General features: G+C 45.9%; 2 protein-coding genes across 3 annotated transcripts in view; one reads left to right on the top strand and one right to left on the bottom strand.

Annotated features, from left to right (window-relative positions):
- Positions 1 to 10,791, bottom strand: part of elp4 (elongator acetyltransferase complex subunit 4) — a 61,244-nt gene extending 50,453 nt beyond the window's left edge. Inside the window, exons 1-5 of the mRNA XM_042061831.1 lie at positions 10,582 to 10,791; positions 10,006 to 10,041; positions 7,315 to 7,436; positions 3,956 to 4,087; positions 2,343 to 2,479 (exon numbers count right to left, since the gene is read on the bottom strand). Of these exons, the coding sequence (XP_041917765.1) occupies positions 2,343 to 2,479; positions 3,956 to 4,087; positions 7,315 to 7,436; positions 10,006 to 10,041; positions 10,582 to 10,753 (599 nt within the window). The 5' untranslated portion in view covers positions 10,754 to 10,791. The remainder of the gene's footprint in view (positions 1 to 2,342; positions 2,480 to 3,955; positions 4,088 to 7,314; positions 7,437 to 10,005; positions 10,042 to 10,581) is intronic.
- Positions 10,792 to 10,838: 47 nt separating this feature from the next.
- Positions 10,839 to 22,159, top strand: immp1l (inner mitochondrial membrane peptidase subunit 1). Of its 2 annotated transcripts, XM_042061832.1 has the most exons (7): positions 10,849 to 10,959; positions 11,529 to 11,625; positions 17,244 to 17,367; positions 17,533 to 17,621; positions 17,832 to 17,958; positions 21,151 to 21,261; positions 22,020 to 22,159. In XM_042061832.1, exons 3-7 carry the CDS (start codon positions 17,263 to 17,265, stop codon positions 22,086 to 22,088), a joined length of 501 nt encoding a protein of 166 aa, XP_041917766.1. In that variant the 5' UTR covers positions 10,849 to 10,959; positions 11,529 to 11,625; positions 17,244 to 17,262; the 3' UTR covers positions 22,089 to 22,159. The 2 variants fall into 2 exon arrangements, with proteins under 2 accessions (XP_041917767.1, XP_041917766.1); XM_042061833.1 differs by lacking the exon at positions 11,529 to 11,625 and having other exon boundaries at positions 10,839 to 10,959.
- Positions 22,160 to 22,888: the final 729 nt, after the last annotated feature.

Here is a 22,888-nt window from a genome sequence, read left to right as displayed (position 1 = left end):
CAAGCCTGTTGTTTGTCGTGGCCACTTGAGCAGATGAAATGAGAAATGAAAAAGAGCGGTTCATTAATTAACGCCGTCCTCTGGCGTCCCTCGTCAGCTCCCCCCTGCCCTGCGGCTCAGGTGCCACTGTGCTGACGGCGAACCCTAGACGGGCCTTAACGGGGCGATGGCTCTCATCGGGGTGACACAGCGCTTTCCATGTGCACTCAGGGGTAAGATGTGCACCGTTTGCGGAGGCGATCGGTGCGCTCGTCCCACCCTCACGCTTTCGAGGACTTGGACGGATTGCTCTATGATTACAGCCTTGCAACTACACCTTCAAGGCTTCCCTCTTCCACAGCAACTGAACGCCAGTAACGTGTTACTCGACTCATTTCACAATTTTTACATTCACCTGGAACAATGCTTTAAGAAAGTACGTTCATGTGGTGTCTTGAGCCATCAGGTTAATCCTTGATTGGGTAACATGTGACTTCGGGCAAAGGGCAATTTGCTGGTCCGATTTCACACCTAGTGTAATATTACCCTCTCATTTGGAACTGGTATTTCCAGTTCGCCTGAACGCAGCGTGGTAATGACTACATCCCTATTGTGTTGCCCAGCAAGTCACACAGATATCCATCAATTACCGGCCAATTGAGCATTCCGTTTCAGCCCTACAATAACAGACCCATGGCCAATGATAGGGTCATAAGGCTTGCACACACACACACACACACACACACACACCACACACACACACACACACACACACACACTTACAAAAATACACACGTCTACAAAAGGGGGGCCTGATGGCAAACAACTTCTGGCCTTGCAGGATACAATAGCCCCCCTCTGACCTCATGGAAGAGACTGAGGTTAGATTTTCCCTCTTCAAGCCAAAAAGAAAGAAACCAGCTTCCTCCCTCACCTCCTCCAGAACCGGACATGTGTGGGGTAGGAGGAAACAGGGGTGAGAGATTGTGTGTGTGTGTGTGTGTGTGTGTGTGTGTGGGTTAGGGTGGGGGGTGATTCAGAGGCAGCACTTGTGCCATTGTGTGCATGCGAGGCTCTGAATGCCTACAGCAGCAGCCCCCACGGAGAGGCGCGCTCGATTAAAGGTGCTGTCCGTGGAGGATAATGGCTAGTGCGCGCGAGCTAATTAAGATCACACCCGGGGAAGGCGTCGCCGTACACGCCATTCACTCTCCATTTTTTAAACAACAGGCTCCGACGTCACCTGGAGAGCAATTTGTGGCAATTACTCAACGCAGGGAAACGGAGCGACTTAACAGGCCGGAAAGCAACATGGGGGTTTTTTGTCACCGCACGAGGGGGGAAAGGATTCACCTCCTTCACAACAGGCCCTCCGTCCATCTGACTGACACCTGGGATTCAGAGCAAAAGGGTGAAAATGACTGTAATTATGCAGATAAACATATTTTAACTCCATTTCATAAAACTACTATGGCGTTTGGAGTGGATATTGTTTTCTTTGCCTGCATTTTGCAAATTGGGTTAATTGTCTTGGCTGACATCTGCTGCCATAAACTGGTGCGATTGGGGGGTGGTGTGTGTGTGTGTGTGTGTGTGTGTGGGGGGGGGGGGGGGGGGGGGGGGGGTGGTTGCGACAGAATCCAGTGAGCAGAATCTGACCAATTGCAGCGGCAGCATCCATCACTGGCGGCTGACAGTGGAAAGAGCGTCCGTCCCCGCTGTCCTCGGAAGATGGCAGGAACAGGAACACACTTACCTGCCAGTGCAAACAGTGGCGCGGGGCACTCATCCACTCACTATGGAGCTCTAATGTAGCCGCCAGGATAAATACTGCCATTTGAAGGAGCTCTGTTTGCACAAATACAGCCACCAGCCCCCCCATAAAAGACAAACTCCAGATTGGCTTGTTTGCCTGGCCACCGTGTTTGGGGTTTTGTGCGCTAATGCAAAGAGACATTGTTTTCCGAATCCTTCCCCATCTCATTGTGGTCGGACCACACTAACAACCCGAAAGCCACATCAAACGCGCCACGCTGTTTGACTAGGATCACCAAACCTCAAACTCTTCGTTTCACAAGGCAGGGCTACTGGCCGACCACACGACGCCTGACGTCAGCTTTACAGCAACTGTATTGGCTGACTAAACATTGTAAAGCTTTAACACAAATCCCATTCCACTGATACTAAGGTCCATTTACGATGGAGACGTCACACCAGCTTGAATACCACAATGGTCACAACTGTCATTTGTTAGGCATTCAAACATAGAACCAGTAACTGTTTTATGTTCAGTCACAACCGCGTACGTACACTTAACAAAAACTATAATGCACCTTATCCTGGTCATTGTTGTAGGTGAGTACCTTGTTGGTGTTGAATCATCTGGAGACTGTTCAGGGAGGTAGAACGTGTGGCATTTGGCCATCTGCCTCATGTCCGGGCTCATCGTCTTGGAGACATCATAGTAATGACCAAACCGTGCAGAGGACGCCAGGGCAGTCTGGAAAAGTTAATTTTTTGGGTCAGCGTGGTCATGAAACAGCTTTACGACTGAAATGAGCCTCGGATGCTCTAGAGCGGTGCCATTTCATTTCGCTTCAATGTATGGCTGTTGTACAGATGTATTAGGGAGATAAAGGAGATCACCTGGACTGTAGCCTTAGAATTAATTATTCAGTGCTGTAATTATCATTTGTTTACCTTTTGTTCAAATTCCTCTAATGCATCTGTAAAATGTTCCTAACGATTCTTTAAGGAGCACAAGCACTTGTGCCTGTGAATACCAGACCTCAGCGGAGGCAGATGTTTTTCCGCGGCGCTGAAAAGGAAAGTTTTTCAGCGCAGATTTTCTAATGAGCTGACGCGTTCCATTGTGAACGGAGTCACTAATCTACTCTTGATCGGGATCAGTGACCCCCCTGTGTGCGCCCCAACCTTCCCGGATAAACTGACGAGCGGTGCTCATCCTTGCTTTGTGGGTCGATCAGGTCGACCCCCTTAACACTTCAGCATGGGCCTTGACTGGCTGAACTTTGATCTGATGTCTTCATTGAGGAGGAGATTGGGCGAGAGGGAGGGATAAGCAGGGAAGGGGGTTCTGATTTTGGATGCAAATCCTCCTCTGGGTTTATTTGTGCTTTGTAAAGGTAACTGGTGGGGTTTTGTTTGGGGAGGGGGAGGGGGGGGTTAAGTTGTAGAATTGTTTCTATATCGGTGGGCAATGGAAGACAGACAGCAAGTGTCTACATGGGAAGAGGAGAAAAACTGTGAGCGAGGGAGGAAGGGACGGACAAGATGGAATGAGAAAAAGAAAGACAGCAGGATAGACAGAGAGAGGCAGACAGAGAGAAAACGGTAGAAAAAAAAAAAGAGAGAATGAATGGACACAGAGTGCCAAAATCTCTGGGGACTCACTGGTGTCCTCCTAATCCCCATAGCGATATGGATTACTGGGGCCGGAGGGGGCGGGCGGGGGCTTTATTTCCTCCGGGCGGAAGAAAGAGTGCGGCGCGGCCACAGACGAGAGCGCTGTGTGGGGATTTCGGGGGCAAAGAAAGGCCCGGTGCTCTGGGTCAGGCCGCTGGTAAATGGGACTCAGTGTGCCTCCCCCCCCTGAACCACCCACCCCGGCCCCCCCTGTCCACCCCGGCCCCCCCCAGGCCTAAAGCCGCACCTAGAACCAGCTAAGCGTGAGTAATCCGGACAGCCAGTGAAAGAGCCGAACGAAGCCCCATTCACAGCTCTCTCCGGACAGAAGTTGATATGTTTATTACTGTAGACAAATCCCTTCACAGTGGAACGGGAGGGCATGTGTGTGTGTGTGTGTGTGTGTGTGTGTGTGTGTGTGTGTGTGTGTAGGCCATGGGAGTGTGTGGGAACACAGACAGGGCTGTGAGAAGATGGGGAAGCAGCCTGAACAGCGTTTTAATGGATGTTATGCATCTTATTTATGAAAAGACGCTGATGTTAAGTTTACCTGGACTTTAGGAAGGTTCTGGTACCGCCAGGCGATTTTCATGTCTTCTCCACTGTCTGGGTCAGACGACTGAGATGGTTCCTGAACTGGTTGAGGACTAGTGACATCATCAAGGATTGGAGCAGGAAGTTCCTGCAGGGAACAAACAAGACAAAAATCATAAAAAATGAATCCTCCAAAAAAAGCTAAAACGACACATTCACTGGCATCAACTTCTTCTCTGTGACATATTTTATTGTGTATGTGTAATTTTAATATACTGCATATGCCAATTATAAAGACATTATTAAAAAGTGCAATTAAAATGAAAAATATAGCTGCAAGCAGCAATGTGGGGGCCAAGCAGTGCGCTATAGCAGGAATGGCATTGCCATGCCATGAGCAAGCACTCACAGCAAGTTTGATTGCAATTGGATAAAGAATGGCTGAGAAATAAGCTAATTTATTTTGTTACAGTGCCCCTAGAGGCCAAATTACACCAATGTCCTTGTGCGTTCTCACAATCAGCTACCATGTCCCTCTACCAAGTTTGGACTTCATACACCAAAGTGTTGGTGAGATGTGAGCTCACTTTCTTTATTACAGCACCCCTAGAGGTCAAATGAGACCACTTTCCTTGCATGTCCTCACAATCAGCTAATATGTCCATGTATCAAGTTTGGACTTCATACAACGAAGCGTTGCTGAGATATGAGCCCACTTCTTGTATTACAGCGCCCCCTATAGAGGCCAAATTATGCCAATTTCCAACTGTGTCCTCACAATGAGGTACCAAGTCCCTGTACCAAGTTTGGACTTCATACATCAAAGCGTTGCTAAGATAGGAGCTCACTTCCTGTATTGCAGCGCCCCCTATAGAGGCCAAATGATTCCAATTTCCTAGTGCATCATCATAATCAGGTAACAGGTCCTTATACCAAGTTTGGACTTTTTACACCGAAGCGTTGCTGGGATACAAGCTCACTTCCTGTATTACAGCGCACCCTTTTGAGGCCACATGATGCCAATTTTGTAGTGCGTCCTCACAATCAGATACCAAGTCCCTGTACCAAGTTTGGACTTCATACATTAAAGCATAGCCGAGATGTCAGCCCACTTCCTGTTAGGCGGCATCGTCGCCATGTGTGATTGGCTGTCACGGGCAAATAAACTTGAAATTAAAAAAATCTGACAAGTATCGTTTGTGCGGCTCGGTCTGAAGATCATCTCCGCCAAGTTCTGTGAAAATCGGAAGAAAATTGTAACCGCTGAAACTTTTCGTAGTGAGAGTGACGGGATAGGAATCGATGAACTCGGAATGATCCAAGGACACAGACACTACCTCAATTGTGAATTGTGAAGACAAAAGAGTCAAGGATCACGCGCATGAACGCATGTCCAGCATCCAGTGTTCAATGTATATGCATAAAAATTGCTGTGAGTGATTGGGACAGTGTCGTGACTAATGGTATCGAGTTTTGTTATGTGAACTCAAAGTGCCACGGAGATGTTAGTCCACTTCCTGTTTGGTGGCTTCATCGCCATATTTGATTGGCTGTCACGAGCAAACAAAAATTAAATTTAAAAATCTGACCAGTATCGTTTGTGCGGCTCGCTCTGAAGATCATCTCCTCTAAGTTCTGTGAAAATCAGATGAAATTTGTAACCGCTGAAACTTTTCGTAGAGTTTGGACTAAATCCAATATGGCGGAGTTCCAATATGGCGGAAAGTGACGTAATAGAAGTCATTGAACTTAGGTCGGTCCAGGGATTCCAACAGTGCCTGATTTGTGAAAATCGGATGCACCGTTCAATCTTCACATGCGTTAATGCAATCCAGTTTTGACCCATTGGTGGCGCTAGAGTGTTGGGCATAGAGTTCTGTAAATTGGTGAGAGTGATCATGGGACAGTGCTGAATCAGTGAACCAAATTTCATAACTTTAGACCCAGCGATTAAATTTTCGGCCAGATTTTGACCTGTTGGTGGCGCTAGATGGCTGGGTTTAGAGGTCCGTAAATAAGTGTGAAGCTTCGCTGCTTGGCCCCCAATGAAAGTATTTCAAATACATGCCCTAACACGCTGTCATAACACCTATATCTTTACATTCAATTATAATCACAGCTATTTTCACAAACAATGGCTTGGAAATGCAATAGCGCTTTGGAGAAAACTATAAAGCAGGTGTAATTATTGTTTTGCTTGTGAGAGAAGTGCCATTCTGGTGTCCCTGAAGGCGCTCTGTGAAACACAAATCAATTAGGCTGGCACTCGGAGTACTGTCTCTGTTACAAATGAGGGGAAATCTGCACAAGGCCCCACGGTGCTAGCAAAGCTGTCTGCAACAAGCAAGGTGGGTGAGGCAGGGAGAAAAAAAACAACTCAAGAAACCAAATGAAATTAAGAGAAAGACAAGGCAGCCGCTGCACACACACACCCCCAGAGAATCTTCACCAAACCCAGGCGAGAACACAAAAACAAGTGACTGACTCCCAAATAATAACACCTTAAATTAGCAAGGGAGCCTGTTATTCTTTTTTTTCCCCTTTTTTCTTTTTTTCCCTTTGGCGAGCGGCAGCAGGGCCCTCGTTAACCTCGGTGTGACAGGGGGCCAATCACGCGGCGGCGCTGGACGCACTCCTGTCCGGTGTCATTAAGATAACGCCTGTTAGAGCGCGGAGGTGAGTCCCCCGAGCGGGTCACACGCTCACCTGAGGCGGCCCTCGGGGGCCCACTCTTTATAACTGTGACTACAGATGAAAGGAAGAGGAGAAAGGCCCCCATAAGGGGGAGAGGAGGGAGGGAGAGAGAGAGAGAGAGAGAGAGAGCAGGGAAGCAAGGGAGAAAGTCAGTGAAGGGGAAGAGGAGAGGGAGAGGGATTGGATAAAAAGCACAAAGCACAGGAGGGAGAAAGTGAGTGTGCAAGAGAAACTGAAGGAGCCGGAATGAGAGGAAGAGAGAGAAATGAAAGACTGGTAGAAGGAGAGACAGGGGAGGATAAACATATTTAGGGCAAAGGTTTTACATGGGGAATAGGAAGCATTTGAGAGGAGCCAATGACCCTGATCAGTAATGTGGCAAAGCAGAGCACTTGAAACCCTTTAAGAGGTCAAGATAACCAAAGAGGCATCGCTGCACACCATCACCAGCAGAACAAAGAGGCATCGCTGCACACCATCACATGCAGAACAAAGCTTTTGGGAATGGAGGGAAGGGAGACAAATGTTTGTTTGTTGCCGAAATGTCTGTGTATGGTCAAATGATCCTGATCAAACCTATCTCTCAAACACACACATACAAATTCTCATCTAAAATAATACATTCTATTCTCATTCATTAAGCATTGAACATACACACACACACACACACACACAGGGTACCTGTAGGATCTCATCTGGGTGATCCTGAGCTGATGCCACAAAGAGCTCGTGCCCACACACCACTCCCTCTGCCAGGAAGTACTTGAGCAACATGCGGGAGTAGCTGTCATATCGGTCCTCCTCTGGAATAAGAAAGATGTCTCAGGACAAAGAAAAAAAAATACAAGACAAAGGTACACGGGACTAGTTCCACTGACAGATGGGGATGAGGCTTTTAGCCTGGGATTCGCAGTGAGGGGTATAGGCATAGTCAAGATCCATTTAGAGCTCAGGCAGACTCAGGAATCTGATTAAATGGAACACATTTCCACATGCTAACACCTAGATGTAGTGTGAGTTGCAGCCTAGGTAAGACCAAGAGCCACTTCTGATGGCAATCACACTACATGACATATATTCATATAATGGCTCAGAGGACATCCACCTGATCTAAATACATCTCCTACTGTCTGTCAGTAATGCAACTACCCAGTAATACAACCAGGCAGGGATGAAGGGCTCCTAAATGGGATCATGAGATCATGTTCAAAAACACCTTGAGACACCCTAAGGTCTATGCTCAAGCTTTATTAGATAAAGCCACTGCAATTAATTATATGTGTTAGCCTATCTTTACTACAAAGGATTCCACCCTCTGATTATGCTATAGGAACATGTAGAGTCTTTAATTCCACCCTCTGATTATGCTATAGGGACATGTAGTCTTTAATTCCACCCACTGATTATGCTATAGGGACATGTAGTCTTTAATTCCACCCTCTGATTATGCTATAGGGACATGTAGTCTTTAATTCCACCCTCTGATTATGCTATAGAAACATGTAGAGTCTTTAATTCCACCCTCTGATTATGCTATAGGAACATGTAGAGTCTTTAATTCTACCCTCTGAGGCCAACATACAAAAAATAACAAAAATTGGTCATCTTAGGCCCTACGGTTCTCGAGATATTCACAGAAAACTGTGTCCGGACATCTAGACATAAATTAATTTATTGTATGGCCCCCCATGAACGGAATTCCACAAAACTTGGCATGCTTTCAGAGGGTGTCAGAATGGTCCTACACCTCCAATTGTGTGCAGTTTTGACCCTGTCAACCAAAGACACCTGCGGTTACAACACCTAATTTCTGCTTTTGCATTTTTAACTAGATGGTGCTATACATCAAATGAGTGGTTATGGGATGGGTTTACATGGCCCCTTGAGACCAACATAAAAATAAAAAAAATGTGGTCTACCTAGACCCTACGGTTCTCAATATATTCACAGAAAACTGTGTCCACCCTACTCTCCTTTCGGGGGTCCAGTCGGGCGGGAGGCGAAGGATCAAAATGAAAAACAATGGTTCCGTGTCGTCCTTGTGGGGCTACATGCCCAACAAGTTTCGTGCTTTCGTGCATCCACGTCTTTCAGTGTTTTCCGGGAAACATTGACACAAAATCACCAAATATTTTTTTATTTTAAATCTGGAAGAAAATGTCTATGACTAAACCTATATGACCTATAGCTTTGCTGCATGGTGGTCATAATAACACACACAGACACACACCAAGACTGACATTTCCCACATACCACTGCTTCTCATACACACATTACATCAAAAATGCCTGTCCACCTTGTCAGTGGAGCTGCCTGTCAGAGGCAGCTCAGGGGGTGTGTGTCCCACAGGCCTGTCTGCATTCTGGCGCAACACACTCACACAATAATGATGGGTGGGCGGGGGGGGTGTGGTGGAACCCGGCCATCCTGGGAATGTCTCCTCCCGCTTCCCCACACCTCACCTACGGACTCCGGGGGTCAACTGACGAGTACCGGCCCAGGAAATACCACAGCTCCTCAATTTGTCATCAGCAAAATCGACCACTACCACCCGTCCACCCCCCTTTTCTTATTGATGTGTTTCTAGGTCAGCAGTGCTTTGTGGCTTTCAGAGGCCGTGACAAAAGCACCCAAATGGGCCAGCTTGAGATGGGGCCTATTGTGGCCGTGTTTCTATGGTGGCCTTACAAATGAAACCTGCAGGGGCTATTAGCCTGTCCAGGGGACAGTTGTAGGGGGTGATGTGGAGGAGACACACAACAACAGGACTCAAGGACAGATCAGTCACTGCCGAAAGCCATGAGGTGGGCTGTGGCTTTCTTTCTCTTTTTTTTCAAAAGAAAAGGTTTCAGTCTAGCTTTTTTTTCTTTTGCTCATTTTGATTTTGCTTTTTCAGAAGGACTGAAGTCTGATGGAGGGGGAGAGAAGGATTGAGAGTGTGAGAGAGTAAGGGGAGGCCCATTCACCAGTCACATAAAACGGGTGGGATATATGGGTCAGACTCAGCACTTCAACAACCCTCCCATTGCCATATGTCCCCTGTCACAGGAGACAACAAAATACATTTAAACAGCGCTGCCTATATTAACTACAAAGAACTGGGCAGTAGCTTAATCAGCCAGAGGTTTTCTATTCTGCTTGAGGAGCATATTTTTCAATGCAATAACATATTAGGTGCTTAAAGGCAGATGCTGAACATCAATAACAGAACAAGAAAATGTCAGCCACCAAAATAGTGACAAATAAATATTAAAATGCTGTATAGCCATATTAATTGAAAAAGCAATATTTGCAAATAAGCACACCGATAATTATCTTCACCATCAGGAAAATATACTGCATGTGATTATACCACATTTCAGTACATCTTACCAACAAGCAGCAGAGTCCCAACAGCCAAGCCACCACCTACAAAAAAAAAACAGATGAAAGAGGAAGAGTTAGAGGGGTGGGTTCCCTCCTATGAATTAAGCACTGAGCTCTGCTGAAATCAATGGTAGCCTATTTCTATAAGGCCTGTCAACTGAAACAAACAAGACTTTTTTTCCTGTAAATAGACTGCGCGGCTCCACAGACATTAATACAACTCATACAATCTCAATTCACTTAATTGATTATACATTAAATCTTTTGGCTAATGGTTTGCCAAAAGTTGAACAGGTTGCATGTTTGATGAGTTCCAACGCAAGTCGCGGATCAAACGCTAAATCACTCTTGGTTAAGACGTTCTTTGATATCACTGTTCCTGAAAACATTGGTTCAATTAACGTTATTCGTTCATTAAATAACCATATATATGAAGTAAATGCACTCCCGAGAATTGTGATAAATGACTTTACTCTTACTGCGACCATATATTAGCAGCTACAGTTAAATAAAGCAATTTCGCTGGAGAGGCTAACGTCAGCTTTAGATGGGCAAACCAACTACTTTTCTTTTCAAACTGACCGATCACATAGTCGAGAGACGTGACACCGGTTGACACAATAAGCTGTCCGTTTTGCACAGAGGGTCTTGTCCCTGGGATAGAAACAAGTTTGCTGCGGGATTTCTTTTGAAAACTGGTTGTATTGCAAGTTATGCCAGAAGGGTTGCTCATGCTTCTAACGGGAGCCGCCATGTTGCCTCCGTGTTGACAAAGCACATGGGCGTTTCTTCATAAATTCTTCCAATTGGAGTTTGAGCTATTGCTTCGCAGCCAATAATATCAATGGACTCGGCGCAGGAGGACTGACGCAGGGTTAAAGGCAACCGGCGTCCGATAAATGCACAAAGAACTAGGTGCTACTCGTTTTCCGTTGCCAATTTTAGCTATCTAATAATAAGGTGAGTTGGAGCGGATATTAACCTTTCCTATCACACAAACATTCTCCTCCCAGTCACTGTCATATTGAATACGGACGAGTTGATATTTTCTCAAAACAACCAACAGGCGCTAGCAAATGTTGCATCACTAACCTAGAAGCTAGCTGGCTAAGAACATTAGCTAACTTTGTGAAGCATTACAGTTAGGTAACGTAAGATATGCACAGTTAAGTGCATGAGTACTGGTTATATCCCTCTGAAATCCCTTCAGATTAAAGATTTAAATCAAACACATTTAATTCAACACAACAACCTGCTGCGCTAACCAGTGCTTCTTTAAAGACTCGTGAAATGCATGTGATGTCAATAAATTGCAAGCTAATGGTCACAATGAACTGCGACCTTCATTTGCTGTTGACATTACCGCTCTCTCAAAATGTGTACTGTATCAGCATAGTTTACAATCCACACAATCTAACGTTAAGTTTCTAGATCAGACCAAGACATTGCTGAACTATGTACTCTGTTGTGGTAGTGTTGACTTTGTTTTGTGTATGATTATGGATATGTATTTTTGTTTGTATTTGTAGACATTGCTGGTGACTGTTCTACCTATAGGGTCAGATTTAACAGTCTGATTAGGACATCAGGTGACCCAGCCCCCCCCCCCTGGTGTTGCTCTGTCAGGTGAGAGGGCAGTTAGGTACTCTCCTTGGGGTAAGATCAGCTGAAACGCACAGCAAGGGCAAGAGTGAAGGAGAGAGCCTCTCCTCTAGTCGACTGGACGATTAGGCTCATAATTCCTCCCCTGGTCCTCATGCCCATGTCATGTGAGTCTGGTCAGTCAAAGCACCCGGTCTGACCCCCAGGCAAAGGGCTGGACGCCGAGGCTATGCTGCTGACTCTTATTCTGCCTGTCAGTTAGACCCAAAACAGACTGTGGAGGTGGTGTTGCACTCTGTGCTCGAGACTCATCGGCCTCACAAGGCAATGCGAGGGGCCAGCAGTGGAGGAGGAGGAAGCGGAGGAGGAAGGGGGGGTTGCTCTGTTGTAGAGAGGGAGACTGCTCATTTCTAAATGCTTTTAGCAGAAACAGCACTGTTGTTTTGACAGCGTTTTTTGAGCGTAATATGCGCCGACAGTGGCGCAACAAATCGAGGGAACAAATGACAATGCAACATTGTGCAAAGGCTGAACGGAATGACAAAGAAATCGCCCTCAAAGAGCAGTAGCCCAGATCTATTAATACGCTGTACGATGTTGGAATGGAAAAAAGGTCATAATTTGTTTTGCATGCTGTAGGCCTACTACTAGGTAGTGCTCTTAAAATGATTGTTTATTTCCTTTTCTTTAAACACATTGGCTGTATGTTATTTCTATTATGTCAGCTTTTATCAATATGTATCTGATTGTGGCAAATAATACCACAGTCATAACATGCCAAACGTTTCCTGAGCGGGTTGTTTGGCTTTCCATATCATTCTGCTCTTCATAGAGAAGGCTGCTGCAAGAACATAATGGCACAGGATAGGAGGGCTGCAAGATTAACATCGCGCCCCCAGTTTGTTTGCGTAGTGTTGAAAGGAAAGTAATAGTCTTCGATGCATGTTCAAGCAGACAGGCAGGGCTCCCGTTTTAAAAAGTCGTATTCTTCCAAATCCCGTGGCCATTCTCTCTCCAAAAACAAACACACAATTTATATTTAAAGATATTTTTAGGGGGACTCCGTTAGTATTTCAACAGTGGAAATCCAAAGGGCAAGAGATAAAAGGTTTTGGTTGTTGATTTTCATTAGATTTGATGGCTACTTATAGACTGTCTGAATGAGGTTGCGTTTAATGTTTTAGTTGGCATGCATTGAGATCAGTTGTTAATCAGCGGCAATAGAGCTGGCTGGTGAGTTGATTGTGAGCAACTCCTTTGATTAAGTCTGCTCTGGGTGTTCGCTCTCTCTTCCCCTCTCTCTCTCTCTCTCTCTCTCTCTCTCCTCCCCATTCAAAGCCAAACAAGTCAGAGGTCTTAACAATAAATGTGAGACAGTGTGTTCCACACCATTGTGGTTGGAAGCGGGTCGAAAATAAAGCGGCGTGCGCCGTGCGGTGCTGTGCCATGCCGTGTTTGCCTAAGGCTGACCTACCACATTGATAGCCTTGCACTCATCAAAACCTCATCCCGCTCAGCTGCTTGACTTGCTCTTATTTTTGTATTCATTTTATTGCAATCAATTCATGGTGCTTAGTGGCCACTGAATGAGATCGGGGGTGGGGGTGAGGTTGAGAGAAAGAGGGGGGGGCATGGGTGTTCTTGATCTTTTCAGTTTACATCTGGTCATGTTTAACCAAACAGGTGTCACTGTATCTCATCTGACTATAGCAGGCTTAATCCTGATCGCCGTGTTTGATAGCTTTAGAATAGGACCGCCCTGGCTGGTCCGCAGACCCCGAACCCCACAGCATATTAGCGAGCACAAAGAGAGCCATCAGTGCCCACCCTCAGCTGCCTTCTGCTGCCCAGAGTGAGGGGATCAGAGTGGGGGGGGGGATCTCCCCCATGTCTCCCTCCCATCTGGGATCTCCGAGGACCACTGTCTTATTTAACATGGGCTGGGCTCATGTAATCTTCTTAGGTCTCGCGCTGATGCCAAACCTTCCAAACCCTCATGTTTCCCTAATTTGAAGAACACACACACACACACACACACACACACACACACACACACACACACACACACACACACACACACACACACCACCCCTCGTCATCACCCCATCTCGTATCCCATCTCTCTCAGTCAACCAATAGACTGTTTGATGTGAATAGACTGGGCAGCTTTTACAAAAGCCACTATCGAGGAATCAATCTGCAAGGGAGGGAGGTGGGGGGGGGGGGGGGTGATGTGGGTGGGAGTGTGATCTGTGAGCGTGCGTCTGTGTTTGTGTGTAATGGGGGGGGGGGGGGCTAGACTCCAGGGGAATCTGCCAGTGTTGTGTAGCTGTAGGCTGTCAGTGGTCTTTATGTCAAATCAGTGGGAAGAAGTGTATTACGACAAGCATTTCGAGCGCTGATTGATGATAAACTCCCTGGCGGTGCTGTAGGCCAGCTAGTTAAGCAGGGGGATAATCATGTCTATTGGCTTTGCATAAAAGTGCTAGATAATTCATTTCCCTTCCTTGGGCAACCTTTGATATTTTCAGAATGTGAGTTTGAACTCTCATTGCAGGACACTTGGGCTATTTTATGTTTTGGTGATGCCCTGCTTAATTTCCTTGTGTCATACTCATATATAGTGCTATGTAGACCTTTAGTGGCATTCCTGTTCTGGATTAATCCATGGTTTGGATTGGCCTTTTGGCTCCAATCTGCAAAGAATATGAAGCTCAATTGCTGAAATGCAGGTCAAGGCAGTTGGAGGAATACAGTGATTTTCTGCAGGTCTGTTACTGGTTTCTGTCTGGTCATTAAACTTAATGCTAGTAATCTTACTTTCTTCAGTCACCCTTAAATCTGATGTTTGCACTCCCTCCTCTTGCAGTTAACACAATAAGCTAATAGAGAGGGGATTGAGAGTGATCTACATGACCCCGTTTATTGACTCAGATGACAGTGGCATTGACAAGGATGTTAATTATATTCACCATTGTTCTGTGGAGGTCCAAGAGGTAGGTTTCTGGGGGAAACATTGCTGAAATCCTCAGTCAAAGATAAAAATGGTGGAGTAAATGCAGTGTTTAAATAAATAGAGGGAGAGGCTGAGAGATGTGACTTTGCGAGCCCAACAGCGCCTGCCTTTCCCCCGCTGGTGCATAAGGCTGGGACCACATGGCTGCAGATGGCCCAGCCATAAGTGCGTCTGCGACTTCCCTTTGTTTGGCACTGCCGTCATTTTACATGTAATCCTGGATTAGGACTGACTCTGGTGTTAATTTCCATCTGCAATTTATTATTCAATTTTGGGGTTGCTTGCTTCCTCCCCATCACATGGGACTCCAAGGCATGCACATGGGGATTTGAGGGAGGGAAATCGAGATCCTATCTAGGATCTGAAAGCAGCCTGTTCTTTCCCAATGAATCTTGTTTGATTCCCACCTCACACACACACACACACACAAAACACACACACATACACACACACACTTTCCCCTGACACCCTTCGCAGTGTGCCATGGAAAACCAGGCGGCTGCATATGGACCATCTCTTGATATCATTCACTGGCCGTGTAATCTTATTATGTTAAACCCCTAATCCTCACCTACACTGAGTGCCCAGACCAGCAGTGGTGGCCGTGGGGTGACACTGGTGTGATGGAGGCGGCGTGAGGGGGCCCAATGTCTGATCCCCTCTCCGTCACACACAGTGGGTCACCAGTGGGCGATGCAGTGATGTCCACAAAGGTCACCTGTGCAGAGAGAACTAGGAAATATTCCTGGCAGTCTGAGAAAGTGGGAAATGCAAGGTATAGGAATGAGCAGAAAAAATGATTGACTCATAATTACTTTGGGGAGGGTGTGGGTGGGGGGGGGGGGTTGTTAATGGTGGTCGTATCAGAAATATAGAAAAGAACTGTGGATGAGGTCCATCCTTGGGTATATGGAGCGATGGACCTTGGGCTTGTATGTGTATTGAACATTGCAACTTGTTCCAGCTTCAGGCCGGGGTCACATTTCAGGCCTCACTCCCACTACCAGCAGATGCACTGTAGTATGAGGAAAGGCAATAGGATCTTCTGGGCAAAAAAATAAATATAAAAATTGAACCAAGTGTGAGTTTCTGGGAGGCTGGGCCCCACCCTGGAGCCTGACTAGAGCCTGCAGCTGTCCCTGAGTTTCTCATGCCCCGACCCACAGAGCCACCTCCAGTCAGGCAGAAAGGAGGGGGAGAGAGGGAGGGAGGGAGGGAGGGAGGGAGAGAGAGGGAGAGGAATGGGAGCGAGGGGATGAAAGAAGGAATGGATCGCTCAGAAGGGGTGGTGTGTGTGGAGGGGGTGGTGTGTGTGGAGGGGGGGGAGGGGGCTTCCTCCCTCGAAGTTTGATCACGGTGAGATTTGGTGCTAGGGAGGGGGGTTAGAATGGGATTGGAAAAGAATGGGATGGAGAGGCATGGGATAAAATGAGCGGGGGGGGGGGTGGACTGGCGGTATGGTAGTAGATGGTTGGTGGCGTAATGGGATTAGGTGTAGCACCTTTTGTGGCACAGGGATGACCACCTGACACTTGGTCATCAGAGAGTGTGGCAGAGAGCACTGTGTGTGTGTGTGTGTGTGTGTGTGTGTGTGTGTGTGTGTGTGTGTGCGTGCGTGTGTGTGCGTATCCTATGTGTTTGGATATGGTGTTGTTTTGGGGATGAGGGTGGAGGTGGGGGTTAATCCGCTCCCATATCTGAGATATCATTCCCGAGACGAAGGGGCTTTAGTTTGGCTTGTTTCTGCTCTGCTGACCAGGGTTAATTCCATGGATGGACCGGCCCACAGGATGCGAGATGGGGAGAGAGAACAGAATCCATCACCTGCTGGCCATCAAAAAGCCCAGGCCTGTTATTCTTGTGTTGCTGGGATAGTCCTTATGGTAGCCACCATTAAGGGGTTGGGTTGTCGGGAACAGTGCTTTTATATCTAGCTTTCACTTTTCGTTAGGCGTTTTTTTCCTAGTCAGGGGAGTGCATTTTGGATGTGTACAAACATCCAAACAATGTCTTTATTGATGGATGTTGGTGAGCAAAGATTGACCCACACGACTGTCTCATCTGCCAGCTAGACGACCGGAAGAAAAGTCAATAAAGGGAGTGGAGATGGACTGTTTATTCAGACAACACACAGAGTTTGTGTCTGTTTTTAAGTGCCAGCCGACGACGACAAACAAAAGAGCCAGGCCCTCCGTCGCCGTGGTGACAGCGGAGCGCGGAAACCCTTTTATGTGAACTGGCCAAAGAAAGCCGGGCACACGCTGCCTGCCGGGGTCAGGGCCTTAGCGCTGTGCAGCCAGCACCTCTAGGCAGAGGTGTTGAGAGGGACAGCAGCAGAGGGCCAGTGACAACTGCAGTTGTTTGGTTGTGATCAGGAGATTGCAGAAGCAGTACTGTCACTGTACCATCACTCGTGGCAAAATGAATGCATGTCTGCGTGTGCATTGCGTCATGAGTTATTCCTCTAATTCAGGAAAAAGGATTTCTGTGAGTGTGTGTTTATTGTTAAATGATGCGTCCTAAAATTGTAGCCTGGCAGAATTGTTGTATGTTGTCTATTGCTCATAATACTCAACAATATATAAAGGATACTTGTACATTTATGATGAATCTCTCATTTTTCTAGTTCTGCGACCCATTGTGGGATGTTTCGCCGTGCACTTGGAAAGACTGTGGGATTTGTTGGCTACACCATCCAGTATGGCTGTATCGCACACTGTGCCTTTGAATACATTGGGGAGTTTGTCTCTGTAAGTCTCACACACACACACACACACACACTGTGCCTTTGAGTACAGTGGGGAGTTTGTCTCTGTAAGTCTCTTTTGAGCTGTCTTCCTTGTTGCTGTAAGCTACTGTACATGAGGCTCTTTCATCATTCACATGTGACAAAGTGTTTGTGTTTATATCCATAGTGCACTGGGCCATCCATGGAACCCACCATCACAAGCAATGACATAGTCTTCTCCGAACGGATAAGTAGGCATCTTTACAGAATAGAAAAGTGAGTCAGATGAATCTACTGACATCAATCACACAAAGTCGATGCTATTTCTTTGTGTGTCCAGGGTAATTGACAGCCGTCAATCATCATGTAACCCATGTTGTACATTATGTATCTCAGAAGAAGATATCCAAATTGATTTTACACACTGCAATTAGCCAAGATGACCAATGCTCACCTTGAGAGGCTGATGTGATTGCCTTCTCGCAGGGGAGACATCGTAATAGCCAAAAGCCCCTCCGACCCGAAGATGAACATCTGCAAACGAGTGATTGGGCTGGAAGGAGACAAAGTGTGTACCAGTAGCCCCTCAGACGTCTTCACGACCCACGATTATGTGAGTACCGGAGAACAACTGGAGATCATTCCCTCCGCACGCAACACACTGCAGGAATGCAAGAGGGTCGCATGATCTGAAATGGCTTTGCCAAGCTAGCTAGCCTTGACAGAGGTATTACGAGCAAAGAGGCTGAGGACTACTATGTCACTGAAACAGCGGTTATTGCTTTTTTATTGCTATTGTCACCTTTGCTGTCTGCAATTTCTGTGAAACCCGTTGTGTTAGTGCCAGCTGAGTGGACCAGATGATTGGCTAGAGAGGGAAGAGGCCTTTCTCCAGGGCCTCCTCACTCAGAGAGCCATAGTGGAAACCCATATCTAAAATCTAAATGGGGAAAGTGGCCATTTTCTTTTGCAGTGACTGACAGGTTTCTGATGTAGCCAAGGAGTGCAACTTGGTTTAAGACCAACATTGTTTAAGGTGCATGAGATCAATGACAAGGATTAGTTGTGGTATCAGTAACCTAATAGGCAGAGGTTAGCATTGGAGATCAAATCTGATATCTGGAACAAGAAGGTCTTTTTTTTTATGTTCATTTGCTACTCCTGCGCACACACACACACACACACACTCACACACCTGTGCATACTCAAATCAGATCGAGCCGTTGGCAGAGGGGGGCACGTGTGGGCATCGGTGACTCAGCCAGCCCCTAAAGCACACAAGCAGACAGCGAGGAGGATGTTGCTGACGGCGTGCTGGAGCGCCATCCTTTCGAGTTCAGTCATCGCTGTCCGTCCCCAAAATCTCTTGCCTTTTTGCCTCGCAGACATAACAAATTGGCTCGCTACCTATCCCCGGTAATCTTAATGCACCTGAATGTAGGTGTCACAACAGAGACACATGAGCCGTGAAGGAAAATAGGTGTGGAGGGAGGGGTGGGGGGTGTTGGGGCGTCTTTTATGCCGAGAGGCATTCAGCAAGGATCAAGCGAAAACTCTAAACGGCAAGTTGAATTCTGCAGTCTGGCTAAGTGAAGGCATTAACAGGTTCACAGAGGACAAAGTGCACTCCTGAGGATCTGGTTTCAAGGAGAGCAGAAAAAAAAAATTGAATGACAGGTTGACAACAATTTGAATGAAAGTGTTTTGCAGCTGCCGTTCCTGCCAGTGGCTGCTTGGATCAGTAGAACTCGAGGTGTACGTACCGGCTGCCATTTAGATGATTACGTGACAGCATTGCACACCATGTCCTGGCATATTGAACGCTTTTGAATGATGTTTGGCTGAATGAATTGATGACTTCCCTCATTTAACTCAACACCTTGTGTGTCAGAGTGCGGGACGTGGGGAGGGGTGGAGGGGGAGGCAAACGGCAAGTTGCATGGTTCTTCTGAGTGGATATTTATGTGAAGTCATTATCTGCGCCCATGCTCATTCAATCAGCATTAAAGTCTCAGCACTTGCATGGCGTGAACGTGCAGTCATGCTGTATTCATGCTGTATGCTACATGTGCTTGGGAAGTGATGCATAGTCTGTTTACATAAACTGTCGGAGTACTGTTTATGTTTCAGAACCCTTACAGGTTGTACTATTTCAGCTACTTCAAGGGGTTCTGAGTATGACCAAATGTATTACACTTGTCATTTTCCACACATTCAAACAAAAGATGTTTCTAGATAATGGTCACCATAAGCAACATGAATCTTATTTTTTTTGTTTTTTTTAAAGGTTTTGTAAAAAAAAAATATTCTCAGTTGATAGATGGATGAATAATGTATTAATGGATAGAAGGAGAGAAAGATGGATAGACATATACTGATGAGTGAGTGAATGAATCATAAGAATCACTTCAGATATATCTGCATCCTTCTTCAGCTAACCACACGCTATAAGGGGGGGTATTGGTCTGTTTCTGTGTTGAATACATGAATCCATTCAAGCGTGTGCAGACATACTGCTGCACATACACACAGGATGTAAAGGAAGCAGAACTGACAGAAGACAAAGCCTTCTGCTCCTCTGCGAAGACAGATGATGATCAACGTCGTTCTGCTTCTTATGGATGGAAGCAAGCATATGTTTGCATGTTAATAAGATGTAATTGCTGCCGCCACAACATGCTGGCATATGTTTATTAGATGCCTCGCTAATGAAGCGCATTTGTATTTGTGAAGAATCCACCTTGTTTTCTCTCATGTTGAGTCAACACGTAATCTATGAATAATCAGCCTCCTGATGAACCATTTGGCCCAAAACACACGCAGTGCAGCCACTCGGCCTTTCCGAGCCCATGCGTTTCCTTGTAGTGTCACACCCCAGGAGTGTTTCTCAAAAATAATCATTACCATTTTTTTTTTTCTAAGCCTTTTTGTGTGGGAGTGAGAAAAGGAAAGTGTGTGTGTGTGTGTGTGTTTGGGGGGCGGGGGTGGGGGTTTGGAGAGTGGTCATCCAGTGTCCAGTGGGAAAAGTTAGGCATCTCCAAAATAGACGTCCCTATATTATGATGCCCATTATGAGAATATAATGTGTTGTTCGTCCTGTCCGCACATATAGAGTGGCCGCAGCGAGGGGAGTTAATTAGGGCCCTGACAGGCTCTCTCTCCTCGTGTGATGAGATTAGTCCTAATTGGTGTCAGAATGGATCAGCGCTCGCTCTGCTGCAGTCGCGGCTGGCAGGTCTAGCCCTGGTCTAGACCCAGGGAGCGGCCTGCGAAGGCGTGGTCCAGCACCCCCCAACACACACACACACACACTCTCATCTACACTTTCTCTGTCTTCACTCTCGTTCTCTCTTATATACTTTCTCTCTCACACACTCTTACTCCCTCGCTTTCTGGTTTTCTCTGTGTGAGGAGGAGACAAGGTTGTGTTGGTGGGGGGGGGGCACATTGAACCACCAGCCATAACGACCCTGTCAGAGCTTGCTAAAACTATGACCCTGTCCTGTAGCGATGACCTGTCCCTTTAGCCTCATATAAGTGGGGTGGGGGGTTACCCCTGAGGATTATAATTATGCTGTTTAGCACAGAAATAACACACATTTAATTGCTTTGCAAGAGCAGTTATTCTACAGCCACTATTCTACGACTTACATAGACAGTGGATACTGTGAAATCAGGAAAAGGAAATACAGATCACTTGTAGTTTTATATGGTGATGCATTATGTTGTTGTAAATGTGGAAGGAACAGCACATTGGAATACACTTGGCATTTCACTATCCTTTTCTACTCTGCACCACGTCTAGGTACCAAAAGGGCATGTATGGCTCGAAGGGGATAACCTTCGGAATTCCACAGATTCCCGAAGCTATGGCCCAGTTCCCTATGCCCTAATCCGAGGGCGTGTGTGCTTAAAGGTAACAGAGGAAAATGGCTGCACTTCACGTACTGCACTCTCAGGGGAAGAGAAAATGGGGAGATAGGGAAACAAAATGGCAGAGCTGTAGATATTAATCCTATAAAGCACTTTTTAAAAGACTTTGTATAAATTCATTTGATGTACTTTGGAAGAGGTAAAAGAGAAACTGACAAACTAGAGACCTAGTTCGGTCTTGGCTGGGCATCCTCCATATGTTGTGCCAGAAAGGATATTCTCCAATGTGTAACCTTGGAACCAGGTCAGCTCACCTTCTGCTTGCCAGGACATTATATAGGTCAAATGATGGCCCAATACTCAACATGTTACAGGAAAATGCTCTCCACCATAGATATCACAATATAAGCTCCTGTGTTTGCCCAATACCCTCAACATGTTACAGGAAAACACTCTAAACCATAGATATCACAATATAAGCTCCTGTGTTTGCCCTAAACTCTCAACATATTACCTGAAAACGCTCTCCACTATAGATATCACAATATAAGCTCCTGTGTTTGTTAATATTACATAAAAACGCTTTCCACCATAGATATCACAATATACAGTAAGCCCCTGTGTTTGCCAAATACTCCAAACATATTACAGAAAAACACTCTTCACCATAGATATCACAATATAAGCTCCTGTGTTGGCTCTTTTTGTGCATTTGATTGGTATAGAATAGAATATTTGATATAAGTAAAATGATGAACAAAAGTGAATATGCCTTTTGCCTTTCTCCTTTCTCCTTGACAGTTATGGCCCCTGAATAACTTTGGTCCCCTGAATGAGAGTCCAAATGAGAGGATTCCACGAAGTAGCTGACATGATGCTGCTGGTCTCTGTATATAAAACAGTTTTCTAATGTTTTTAAAATAAATATTTATGAATAACCACTGAAGTTTTTGCCTTTCATTAGAAAAAAAAAGCATGAAACAACGTATAGTTGGTAGATATCAGAACTGAATTGTTGGACCTTTTATCTATCCATCATTTTCTTATTTTCCGTCTGTTTTATTTTTATTGTACCAAATCTAGTGACTCCATGTAGAGCAGAGCTGCTTATTTTCTATGTGGGTGGGTGTGCTGTTGTGGCATACAGGTATCATGTCTTATATCATCTCACTGACTACTTACCTTTGCCTGCTGTTGTCAGCTTAGAAACACCTTTTTGTTGATCCCTCTGGGCATTGGTCCATTTTACCCGTTTTAGATGCCCTCTGATATCACCCCTCACTCCCCTAAGCTATGCGCCACGGTTCACTGGCCATTCACTAATAAAGACATGTGAAAGGTTAATTGCATTTGCAACACAAAATACTAATTTCTGAATAGGACTGACGTGCCATTAAATATTTAGATTTCCCCTGCATTGACAGACCCTACTCTGAGAACACAGTCAGTAGGCCCCATTTCAGTCCATTTCATGTCCAGGGTCATAGAGTGCATTTATGAGTTACTTCCATGCTTTCAACACCTGTAAGGTTTGGCTGTAAGATAACTGTGATTAAGTTACAATGAGAAGAAACAATGTGATCTGTAGAATTTTTATATTTTCACCAAACTGACACAGGTTTCACACTTCCATTTCATTCTGACATTCAGACTTCTGTTGTGTCTGTCAA

The sequence above is a fragment of the Alosa sapidissima genome, chromosome 14 (genome assembly GCF_018492685.1).
Source record: "Alosa sapidissima isolate fAloSap1 chromosome 14, fAloSap1.pri, whole genome shotgun sequence".
In the NCBI taxonomy this organism is placed as follows: Eukaryota; Metazoa; Chordata; class Actinopteri; order Clupeiformes; family Clupeidae; genus Alosa; species Alosa sapidissima.
This window is presented reverse-complemented; position numbering and strand designations above follow the sequence as displayed.